Here is a 12,125-nt window from a genome sequence, read left to right on the forward strand (position 1 = left end):
CTGAGCCAGTAGCAAATGCCCTGCTGTCATGGTCCGGGCTGCAGCCACCCGCAGGAGCCCCACCACCATGGCACGGGGGCAGGAGACTAGATCCAGTGCCAGGGGGGCAGCTCGGAAGGTGCCCCAGGGTAGTGCTGGCTGCTGAGCTCCCCCGGAGCCCTGTGCTCCAGAGCCAGTACTGATCCCCAGCCAGCAGCGAGGGCTTCTGCCTGGAGCCGGGGAGGATGACGCCTGCCACGGGCACGGAGCACCCGGCACATAAACACCACCCCGGGGATTAGGTCAGCTCTGGTCATTGCTCAGACGAATAAGTGGATCAGCGCAAGGGAAAGGAGGGGGAGGGAGCTCTGCTGAGCGGGGAGCTTGAGAGGGGACCTTTTAATTTCGGGGCTCATGGGGCCAGGAGCAGCCTTGGCGCAGGCGCGAGGCTGGGCAGCAAGCACTGGCTCCCAGGGCGGCTGGGGACACGTGGCAGCAGCCCCGGCCAGCCCCCATGGTTGGCTTGGATGCCCGAGTGTCCTCAAGTCTGTTTATTTTAAGGGATACAAAGTCCTGGGCTGCTGCAGGGTCACAGGAGCCCTCGCCGAGGCTCTCATTAAAGTTTGCCGTGGGTGCCGGCGGGGGGAGGAGGAGGGTGGGTGGCAGCAGCTGGGCACCATCCTGCCACCCCACACACCTTTGGACCCGGCACCCATGCACCGGGAGCCGTTGGTGCGGTGCCGGGGCTGCCCCGCAGTCCGACCCCATTGTCCTGCAGCGGCGCGGGCTGGGCGCGGGGACCGCCATCTGCTTGTCGCTGCCGGCGGCTTCTTTGTTCGCCGCCCGGCGCACGCTCGCGCAGGAAGCGGCTCCCCACGTGCTTCGCCCTTTCCCTCTCGCGGAGGCACCTAATGAAATAAAGGATTTACTGCAGCGAGGGGGAGGGAAGGAAGGGGAAACAGGCTGAGCAGTTTGAAAATGTCATGCCTAGCCCCGGGGCTGGGCTCTTTGGCCGGGTGCAGGCAGGGCTGGGTGCAGGCAGCGCCGGGCACGGGCAGGGCCGGGCTCTCTGCCACGGCCGGACTGTTCTTCAGAGCAGCGCAAGGCGGGAGACCAGCGTGGTGGGAGCCATGCATGGGCAGGGGATGGTGCCAGGACCTGGAGGTGTGAATGTAACGGAGAGTGAGCAGGAGCCGGGCTGCGTGCCGGCTGTGCGTGGCACCACCATGGCCGGGCCCCTGGGCCATGGGCTCTGCCTGTTCGGGTGGTGAGGGAAAGGGGTGGCCATGCAGCTGCCGTGGGGATGGCTCTGGGGCATGTGGAAACAGGGAAGCAGGAGTGTCTGTGTAGGGTGAAGGAGGTCACTTGGGCTTGAGTAGGACAGGAGTGATGTCCGTGCGGTCCCTGCCCCATCCCGGCAGCTGCGTGCCAAGGAGCCTTCCCGGGCGGCGTGTACGCTTTGAACGGAGTTCTTAACGCTGCTTCCAGGTGGCGTGAACTCAGGGTTTTCCCATCCAAGTGAGCCTGTCCTCGTGTGCCATCCCCACACCCCAGCGTGTCCCTGAGCCCCTGGTGCTGGAGCTCATTGCCTCCCGCCACACCCAGCTCCAAACGGGCCGGGAGGACTGCACCAGGAGGCGAGAGACCCAGCAGGGAGAGGCAATGCCCCTTTCTCCTCCCTGCAATGCAAACAGAAACCAAAAAGGACCAAATTCCAAAGTTCTTATTCAATCCAAACTGCCGTGGCCCCAGGTGGAGGCGTGGGGACCGTCACCTGCTGGAGGAACGAGTGGCCCAGGCATGGGGCACTGCAGTGTCCAGCGTGCTTTGTGGAACGAGGGAGCAGAGCTGTGTGATGGCCCTGCAGCCGCAGGCACCGGTGTCCATCCCTCCATCTGCTGCATCCCAGGGTCCGAAGTGCCCCTGCGCTGGCCCAGCTCTTGGCGGCGCCTGTGGCAACTCAGCCACCAAGTGAGCCCAGAGCTGCCCCAGCTGGGCAGGGGCTGTCAAAGCAGTGGCACATCCACGCTGCACGTGCCCGTGGTCCTGCAGGTGGGCTCAGGGGAGGCTGGCACCATGGGGACATGGTCCCGTGGCACCACTGGAGTGACCACATGCCCTTCCTTGCAGATGACTCCTCGTCAGAGAGCTGCAGCGGGAATGGCTCCTCCACCCTGAACCCCTCCACCTCCAGCAGCACGCAGGGCGACAGCGCCTTCCCCGAAATGAATGGAAATGGCACCGCGGCCCCCATGGACTTCACCACCTCCGCCGATGACCAGCCCATCAACCTCTGTGACAAGCTTGCACCTGCCCACGTCACCCCATCCTACCAGTCGGACAGCTGCAGCGCCGACGGGTTGCGCAGCAGGGTCAAGTACGCGGTGAAGACCACGGCAGAGGTACAGCTCAGGCTGCAGGCGGCCACCACTGGGGCTGGGTGAAACAGGGCAGCCACGCATCCCGGTCAGAGCTGGCATGGGGCATGGCACACTGGGAGGAACCACATGTGAGATGCCTGAGGCCAGGCAGGGTTATGGCTCCTGCCCCCATGCCAGAAAAGCTCAGGAGGGTAGTGGGGCCGGGAACCTTTCCCTTGTAGGGAGAGAAGGACAGACAAGTGCTGCGCTCGCCTGCCACCGCTGCGGCAGAGCTGCTGTGCCTGGCCACGCTCCAGCCTCGGGGCTGCTGCTGCTCAGCAGAAATTGTCCCAAGCGCTGAGTGAGTTGTTGGCAGAGGGAGAGAGAGATGGAGGGATGGTTTGGGAGAGCTGGGGAGCATCCCCCGTGCCCTGTCTGCCCCAGAGCCAGGGCTCTGCAGTGGGCTTGCCTCATCCCACTGTGCCACTGCCGCCCTGCTAGAAGGAACCCTTTCCTGCTGGGCCAGTGCAGCTTTTCCCACAGGGTCAGGCAGAGCCACAGCCCCCACCAGCCAGAGCTGCGGTGGCTGCGCTTCGGGCCATCGCATGGTCCCTGAGGCTGCTTTGTCCTCCCCACCCCGAGCAGGCAAGAGCTAGCATTTGGAGGAGCCCATCCATGGGTTCATCTCTCCAGGTTGCACGGGAACACAAGGAGATGGGCCCAGAAGCAGTCAGCCAAGGAGAACGGGCTTTTTCCTTGTGGCCGTGGGCAGGGATGGGCAGGTGAGGGCTGCTTGCAGTAACTCCTGTCTCCTCTCAGTCCCCTCCATACAGCTCCGGCAGTTACGACTCCATCAAGACAGAGGTCAGCGGCTGCCCTGAGGACCTGACTGTCGGCAGGGCCCCCACGGCTGATGAAGATGACGATGACCATGATGACCATGAAGACAACGATAAGATAAATGACTCGGAGGGGATGGACCCGGAGAGGCTAAAGGCCTTCAATGTAAGGAGGGCTCTATGGGGAAGGTGAGCTCACCCGCCTCCCATCTTGGTGTTCCCACCATCTGTCTTTTCCTTTGCAGATGTTTGTGCGCCTTTTTGTGGATGAGAACCTGGACCGGATGGTTCCCATCTCCAAGCAGCCCAAGGAGAAGATCCAGGCCATCATTGAGTCCTGCAGCCGGCAGTTCCCCGAGTTCCAGGAGCGGGCACGCAAGCGCATCCGCACCTACCTCAAGTCCTGCCGCCGCATGAAGAAGAACGGGATGGAAATGGTGAGCATCCACCCCACTGCCCTTCTGCTCGCCACCACTCCCGGGGCAGCAGGTCCCTGAGTACCTTCTCTGCTTGTGTCTCCACAGACCAGGCCCACGCCGCCACACCTGACCTCAGCCATGGCAGAGAACATCTTGGCCGCTGCCTGCGAGAGTGAAACGCGGAAAGCAGCCAAGAGGATGCGGCTGGAGATCTACCAGACCTCCCAGGTACGGTGCTTGCGGCCAGAGGTGGGTGTGGGGAAAATAAGAGAAGTTTCTGAGCAATTTGGCAAAGCATTTTTAAAACCCTTTCTAAAAGTCAGAGGGCTACAGAACCGGGCCCTGTGGTGCGTGCTGAGACTCAGGCCAGCGGGGCTGGGGACACTGGTTTGTGTTGGCTGTGCTGCAGCTGCAGGAGACCAGACGTCCCCATGCTGTCCCTCCCACCAGCTGCAGAGGACGGCCGGGTTCCTCGCTGGAGTAAGTCTGTGTTTCCCCTGTGCAGGACGAACCGATCGCTCTAGACAAGCAGCACTCGAGAGACTCCACAGCCATCACCCACTCCTCCTATTCACTGCCAGCTTCATCTTACTCCCAAGACCCAGTCTACATCAATGGAAGCCTGAACTACAGCTACCGTGGCTACGGGTCCTTGGGGGGCAGCCTGCAGCCGCCCACCTCCCTCCAGACGGGCAACCACAGTAACGGTAAGCGGCCCCATGCTGCACCAGGGCCTGCGGCAGCACGGGGAGCTCACCCAGCCATCACCTCCACCCTGTGCTCGGGCACAGGTATCCTGCGCTCTGCTGGAGCTGGAGCTGGGCGCTGGGGGTGAGGCAGGGGCTGCTGCTGCGGCTCACGCCAAGCCTGGTCATGGCAATATCACTCCCGCCGCCATGTAGAGCTGCTCCAAAACCCCACTTCTCCTGCAGCCGAAAGAGGCCTCTGCCCGGCTGCTCAGCTTGCCTCATCAGCAGGCAGTTAATTGTTGAACTGAACTTGGAAGGACGGTCTAGGTGGCACTGGTGGAGGGAAGGAGTGTCACTTAAAAAAAAAAGAGAATCTGTACCAGCTATTAATTATTAACAGGAGCGGGTGGCTATCGCTGCCCCGATCTCGTTGCTGGTATGAGCCGTTCCTTTCCCAGCCTGCGTTGGCTGCTCTCAGAGATGGCAACGGGGATGGGAACAGGGCTTATGCAGTTCCGGGGATCCGCAGCAGCACCCAGGGCACAGCCGGGTGCTGCAGGTTGGAAGGGTGGTGAGGGGCTGGGGACTGTGTGGGAAAAGCAGCCGGGGGACCAGGACTGAGGCTACAGGGCGGGAAGGCAGAAGGAGAGAGCAGGCAAAGCTTGAGGGGGCAGCTGAGTTAGGAGCAATTGAACAGAACAGAGTAGTCTGGGGCCAAACAGGGCACTTGGGGAGGCGCCATGGTACCTGGTGACTCCCTGGCACCCAGGCAAAAGAAGTGTGGGATGGGTCTCCCCTTGGGCAGCAGCCGTCTGGCTTTGCCCTCTTGGCAGCGGTGGCAGGAGGGGCTGGAGCCCACGCTGGTCCTTGGCCAGTTCTTTGACAATCTCTGGGCTGCCTTCGCTTGCCCCGGTGCACTCTGGGCTCCTGCCCTGCCCCTGCCCACCCCAACAGGAGTGAGGATTTGGAAGGATGTGATTTCCGGAGCCCTGAGAGATGCCTGTCTGGGATTAACTCTTATCATCCCTTCCTAATGCTTCTTAACCCTGAATAAAGATCCCATCCCGGCTTCCAGCTGCTGAGACCTAATCCTTGCAGCCACGGTGGAGGCAGCTATGGTTCCTCCCCAGAGCAGCACAGGCACCCCTGGCCCCCTGGGCTGCCCGGCACCCTCCTCTCGCCCGGCCCAGCCGCGAGCGCTGGCTCCTTGACAAGAGGCAGCAAACTTGCAGAACTGCCTGGGAGCAGCCCCAGTGAGCAGGGGCACCAGGAGCAGCAGACGGGCCATGGGTGTAGCACACAGCAGCAGCACACAGCAGCAACTCGCTTCTTTCTAATGAATTTTTAAACCTCCGCTTCGCAATTATTTTTTTTCCCCTTTGCCCAAGCTTTTTGCCAGTCCTTTAGAGCGCGCTGGCAAGGAGCGCTGCAAGGAGCTGCGCCTTCTCCTCCCTCCCTGAGCACAAAGCCTGCAGGGGTTTGCTGCCCAGAAGTGTCTTCTCCCTCCATCCCCCAAGGCGATTCTTGCTCAAACCCACATCCCCATTCCCAGTTCCTTCCCCCTTGGTGAGCCGGGAAGCGGGCTCCGTTTACTGCTGCCTTTTCTGTCCGGTGAAATCACTTTCGCATGAGAGCCTCCTCCTCCCCTTCACCGAGCGCTGATTAGCCTGGCGTGGAAGTCCTCTGCTGGTGCCACTCCTCCCGCAGCATTTTGCTGCTCCGGCATTGCTTTCCTTGGACGCTTTCCTTCCCGTCCCAGGGCCATGCACTCCCCTCCCTGCCACCGTCACCAGCGGGACCCACCTGGTCTCGGGGGGGCTGCTGAACTCTCCTGTCCCTGTTTGCAAGCTGCTGCAGCACCCGGTCCCTGCTTCATCTTCCTGCGTGTCCCACCGCTGCGTCAGGCCACCCAGCAGGAGCTCAGCCCTCCTGAAGCCTTTCTCCGGCATAACCAACTGCTCCATCAGCCTGCAATGCTCCAGCTCACAGCCAGGGGATTAATTAGTTCAGTGTCTTCTCTTTCTCCTTACCCCCAGGCTGCAGCCTCGCCTGCCCCCTCTCCCTGACTAGTATCATGTCTCTAGTACACATCTTTCCTCTTCTCTCAATTTCTTCTCTCAATTTCTAAGTTCTTGCACCTTGTATGGCTTCTCTTAGTCCAACACGAAGCTAAATCCAGTTTTTCCCTGCCTTTACCTGGCTGTGTCGCTCCTCGAGCTGTGTATCAGCTTTCCTGCCAGTCTTCCACCTGCAGCTGCCCAAACCCGGCTGCACACGCGTGCATGTGGTTGTGTGCTTGTATTTGCCAGGGCAGCGGCTGAGAGTGTTCCCTGGGTTTTGGACAACTCGATCATTTTTTGACTTTTTGCAGGTTTAAGATCTGGAGCGACATGGGGGGATTTGTGAGCTGGGGCAGCTGTGTGTCCTGTTCTGCAGAAGACAGACACACATACGTGGCCAGAAGCTGATGGCATGCGATGGAGGTGGAGCAGAGAAGGACTTAGGAGAAAAAATTATGCCTGCCTCTCAGGCAGATCATAAATTTGTCAGGACTTTATTTCATTTACAGACTAAGCCACAGAAATGTGCAGCCTAGTAAGGCCATTTAGCCCCCCCGTAAACCTTCGACCTAAGGCTGAGCACGTGACCGCGTTGGTGGCCGGGGTGGTGTGCGAGAGCCCGGGCAGGACAGGTCTCCTCCTCACAGTGCAGCGCAGCCTGGCCCCGCAACGTGCTGGAAGGTTCCTCCCAGCTGCTGTGCTGGGCAGAGAAGCTGTGTAGTTACCCAGCGCTAAACCAGGGAAACACGTCCCGTGTGGGATGTTACTTGCCATATGCAGAGGAAAAACCAGAACCTGGTGGGTGATTTTGATGGGCAGGTACCCCGGGCGCAGGTTTAGCTCCTGGCATGGCACAGCCACAGACCGTCCCTTTGTGGAGCAGATGGGACAGGCTGCAGGATGGGATTTTTTTGTCATGTTGACTCTGAAGTCCTTTTCCTTGTTGCGGCTGTTGTAGAGGCAGTGACTTGCCTGCACTGGCTGCCTGTGCCGGCTGCTGTGGGACCTGGGGCTTCTCACGTTGTCCAGGGCACCGCGTTTTGCCGGGACCTTCCTGCCGGTGCAGAGGTTGAGGAGCACAACGAGGGGGGTCTCGTCACGGCAGGATGGACACAGACAAGGCTGCTCTGCCTGAGCTTCCCTCTCACTTTTTCTCGGCAGGTCCGACCGATCTCAGCATGAAAGGTGGGGCCTCCAGCACGGCCCCCTCCAACAGCACCAGCAGGGGAATGCAGGCTGCCCAGCTCAGCCCCACAGAGATCAGCGCAGTGCGGCAGCTGATCGCCGGCTACCGAGAGTCGGCGGCGTTTCTGCTTCGATCTGCAGATGAACTGGAAAACCTCATTTTACAGCAGAACTGACTCCCTGTGTCTGCATCGCTCCTCTGTCGAGAAGACAATTTATACCTGCTAGAAAGAGGCTCCCAGCGGTGTCCTGCTCAGGACCACCATCGTCCTCCCGTGAAACGGCGGGTACATGTAGTTTTAGAAGGTGGAATCCAAAAGACCTGTTTTCTTTTACACTCCAAGCACCTGGGACTTCCGGCACAAGGACACGTTTTTGAACCGTACCGACACTCGTGCGTCCGGCCGACCAGAAGCCAAACCTGTGGCTTGGAAGGATGTGGGACTTTCAAGGGCAGAAGGGAGCCTGGGGAGGTTTGGGACTGCAGATGTATTTAGAATAACCTTTGTGGACCCAAATGTTAGATTCCCGTCCCCAGATAATTTCCAAGTCTTAGGTGAGCTGAATCACATATTTATTGAGAAATGGACCCTCCTCTCCCCTTAGTAATTTATTTTTCTGAAAATGGATTCTTTTGAGTTTGTACAGATTGCCAGTTTTTTGTCTGTCTGATCAGAAGGAATTTATTCCTGTGAAATAACACATTCCATATCACTACACTACTAATTTCCAGGCAGCTCTGCCTGTTTCTCTGGGCAGCCCTTGTCCCCCAGGGAGCGAGTTTGCCATCCAGCCTAGACTTCGGGGCTGCTCGACCTCCAGTAAGCATAGGTGGCAGCTGAGCAACGGAGCAAGCAAGCATCCTGCTTAGACCTTCGTTCTAAGCGGTCCTGTAGCAGCAGTGGGGTCTAAATCTCCCGAGAGACTTGGCAAGCTCAGCAGACCTCCACCTAGAAGGACGTCTCGCACTCATTTAAGTCATTGCAGATAAGAGAAGGAAGGAAGGAAGGAAATACCTGAGAAACACTGTCTTGCGGTCACCATCCGTACTCTACCTCACACTCCATTGTGGGCTTCTTCCAGGACTGGCCGAGCTGGGCCTGGGGGACGGTGAGGGTCGCAGACGCGTGGATCGCGCCGAGGAGGCTGGAACCAACCTGGCAGGTCCGCCGGATCCGCCGGGGTCCTGCTGCTGGGCGGCAGCTCGCCCCCCACCCCGCTGCGCCCGGCTGTTTGCACCGGTCCCGGTGAAACCAGCCCTGGGGTAGCACCAGGAGAATAAACCGTTTAGGAACCACATGGGTGTAATAAAGGCTAATGCCGAGTCTCCGCCTGGAAAATGAGCTCAGCGCGGCGAGCCGCTCGCTGCTCTGCAGAAGACAGAGATGGGCAACATTGAGCAGCAGAACTGACAAAAGTCCTCTCCAGGGCCCAGGGTCCTCCCCGCCTCCCTGCTCACAGTCCTGGAACAAGCCCACAATTCCCAAAGTGTGGAAAAGCCGTAGTCTGATGACCATTTTGACCCATTACCACCCCTCCCACCCCCACCCCCAATAATGCACTTCGTTTTGCTCAGTGCAATACCTACTACCAGTGCTGCTAAACCCAGGGACTTTGCTCAGGCACGGAGGTGCTGAGCCGAGCCGAGCAATGGAACGTGCTCCGGAGCCACGTAGAGCAGCAGAGACAGCTGCCGGGGATCCCCGCTCCTCCTCGCCCCCCGCGCCGGCGCAGCTCCCCCCACCCGGGCGGGAGTCCTCACCACAAGATATAGATTCGATAAGTGTAAACCCCTACACGCTCCTTTTAAAGGTAGATACTTTCTCTCGTTGAACCCAACTTTTTTCTTCTTTTTTTCAGCCGCTCTGAGCCGGCGGCGGGAGGCTGCTGCTCCATGGGGGGGCTGACGCCGCTGGCGTGGGCTCGAGCTTGGTGGCAGCGGCTGGTCCCAGCCAGGAGCGGACCCGGGCAGTTGACTCAGTAGCCTTTATACCCGATTATACTCCCCACACACTGGAAGAGAAGCAAAACCTCTACCCTGCTCTTAGTCTTAGTATGGAAAAAGTCACCGGCTCCTGAGGACGGGCTTGCCTGGCCCGGCAGCAGAAGGGATTAACCGTTGCATTGACTGTTTTTCCCCAAACCTTAAACTTTCCACAGCATTTGGAGAAAAGGGACCGAACTCCTGGCCATTTGGTGCAGTCAGGGTGTCCGCGCAGAGATGAGGTGGTGGCTTGTTAGACCTGAGCCGATGCTGGAGCCGGGAGCATGGCGGCCGTCCCGAGGGGTGCCCGGGCTGAGCGCCCCGTCCCCTCCCTGCCCGCAGCAGGCAGGAGAGCGGGTGGGGGCCAGCTCAGGACATCAGCCCCCCCCTCCCCGAGCCAGGGTTCAGCCTCACGCTTTCCCCAGCACTTCACAAGCCTGCTTGGTTTGTCCACTGCATCCTCCCATACTTGGAATTTATGTAAATATTTATTTTTGTGTGAATACCATGAAGTAACAAACCTTTGACAAAAATATGTAACCGCAGCCATTTGTGAAAGTCTTAACGTTAAGAAAGGAGAGGCAGAGACAATCGCTGTCCCGGAATTCTCTCTCTCTGCGATATCCCACCCGAGTCGGTGCCTCCCTCCCCGTCAGAGGCCATCGAGAACATTTAGCCATAAGTTTGCCATCCAGTTTACTGAAAAAGAGGTTACCCAGGGGCTTACGGACAGATCACCATCAGCTACACTTTGTTTAAAGTTTTATTTATACAAGTTTTAGCTGTTGTTACCAGATCACCTTTGAACTTGTCTTAGCATGTATTGAAGTTTAGTAGCTCTTACACTTTGTTAAACTGCTGTAGAAGACAGATGAGGCTCATGGTTGTATAGGAAGGTATCCAACAGTCTGCCCTGTCCTCACAAGTGATGTTCATAACTTGCAGCTGAATGGTACAGACTCAGATTTCCAAAGCCCCGGTGACAGCCACATCTGTGACAAGTTATGAAACAAATGGGATTGACTATGAATTTCTGTCAGGGATCTTTTTCTCTTTTTTATTTCTATTTTTATTTTTTTACTTTGGTGAGCCGCAGCTTTATAGTTTCTTTGGAGTGAGCTCCACCGACATCTCAGTGCTCTTCAGCTGATCCATGCTCAGTTGCGGCTCTTCTGTGCTCCAGGACTGTTTCATAGCCACATTCCTGTGCTCTCTCTAGGCAGGACGGGGTCAGGAATTGCTAGTCCGGGTTCTCAACGAGAAGGAATGAGCAGGAGCAGAATACACCGGCTCTCCAGCTATTCTGAGAGGTGGAAGGAGAATGCTGGGTTAGCAAATGGTCTGGATGTTCTTGGTTTTAAGAAAAGCTAATCACTGGTCGAGAAAATAGATTTTTTTTTTTTAATTTAATTTTATTTTGTTTTAAACACAACCATCCTGCCCTGGATGTGCGGTTCCCATGACAGTGTTCCTACATGGGAGAGCGTTCCCGGGATGGCGAGCAGACGTAACTTGTACCTCCCCGATCCAGAGGGCCACTTCCCTCCCACGCGTGGCCGTCGGATTTAGTACCAGTTCATGAAAAAAAAAAAAAAAAATGCTGCTTTGAACTCAGAGGGTTAATATACTTTTGATTTGTAATTTTTTGTAAAACTTTTTACAAGTTAGCATAGTATTTCACCAGAATACCGACTACAATCCGTCCATGGTCTGATTTTTATATAATTTAGTGGTGCTTTAGAAACTTTTGTTTGGTTGTTTCGGAGCTGTACAGCTCAGTTTTTCGCCTGTATCTACCTAAGACCAATGTGAACCTTTGTATTTTTGCTCCTAATTTTGGACTCAGTGAAAGTGTACTGTTTACATGTACAGAACTCCCGGCCCCTGTGTGTTCTGCAAGACCTGCTGTTGAAGAGGAAGATGCACCTCACCCAGTTCGTCTGCTTAACCCAGCCACAGCTTCACTCACCCACTGACACACGCACCTACCCTAAGGAAGACCCCACAAAATTGAAACGCCCTTTAAGCAATTTTGGGTTTTGCACAAGCTATTGCAGTTTTGTTTTGTTTTGTTTTGTTTTGTTTTGTTTTGTTTTGTTTTGTTTTCCAGTAGTCAATTTACGGATTGGCTGCAATTCAAAACGAGACCTGAGATGATGCTCAGTTAACTCAAGCGCCAGAACTCAAAACAGGCAACAGCGCTGCTGTTTCACCATCCTCCTCCTCCTCCTGGCATCCCAGGCAGGAGGGCGAAAGCCGCCGAGCTCAGCGTAGGGTTCAAACAACACAGAAGAGCACTCGAGCCGAGGGGGCTTGCAAGGAAGCAAGGGGGGGTTGGGGGGAAACATTCGTCAGCATAATTGGAAACATACTTTAACGAACCTGGTGAAATCGCCCGAGCTGGCCGCTGATTTCAGATCGAGAGGGTGGGAGCGCGTTCCCTCGGGAGGCGGGGGGGGGCTCCGAAACGAAGCAGAAGGAGCTCTTTGGAAGGGCCCCTCTTTCCTGAGGGCTCGGATAGAAAGCATATGGCACTTAATCCAGCTTTTAAGGTGACACTTTATTGCTTAATCAATTGATTCATTTTGAAATGATATTTTTGCAGATAGG

At 57.1% G+C, this 12,125-nt stretch overlaps 1 protein-coding gene across 1 annotated transcript in view; it reads left to right on the top strand.

The window, feature by feature from the left end:
- Positions 1–8,378, top strand: part of NOL4L (nucleolar protein 4 like) — a gene marked incomplete at its 5' end in the record, with an annotated part of 62,434 nt that extends 54,056 nt beyond the window's left edge. The window contains 6 exons of the mRNA XM_082491314.1: positions 2,110–2,381; positions 3,159–3,344; positions 3,424–3,615; positions 3,703–3,825; positions 4,103–4,304; positions 7,508–8,378. Of these exons, the coding sequence (XP_082347440.1) occupies positions 2,110–2,381; positions 3,159–3,344; positions 3,424–3,615; positions 3,703–3,825; positions 4,103–4,304; positions 7,508–7,707 (1,175 nt within the window). The 3' untranslated portion in view covers positions 7,708–8,378. The remainder of the gene's footprint in view (positions 1–2,109; positions 2,382–3,158; positions 3,345–3,423; positions 3,616–3,702; positions 3,826–4,102; positions 4,305–7,507) is intronic.
- Between the last annotated feature and the right edge of the window lie 3,747 nt (positions 8,379–12,125).

The sequence above is a fragment of the Vanellus vanellus genome, assembly GCF_965231255.1.
Source record: "Vanellus vanellus genome assembly, chromosome: 15".
Taxonomy (NCBI): domain Eukaryota; kingdom Metazoa; phylum Chordata; class Aves; order Charadriiformes; family Charadriidae; genus Vanellus; species Vanellus vanellus.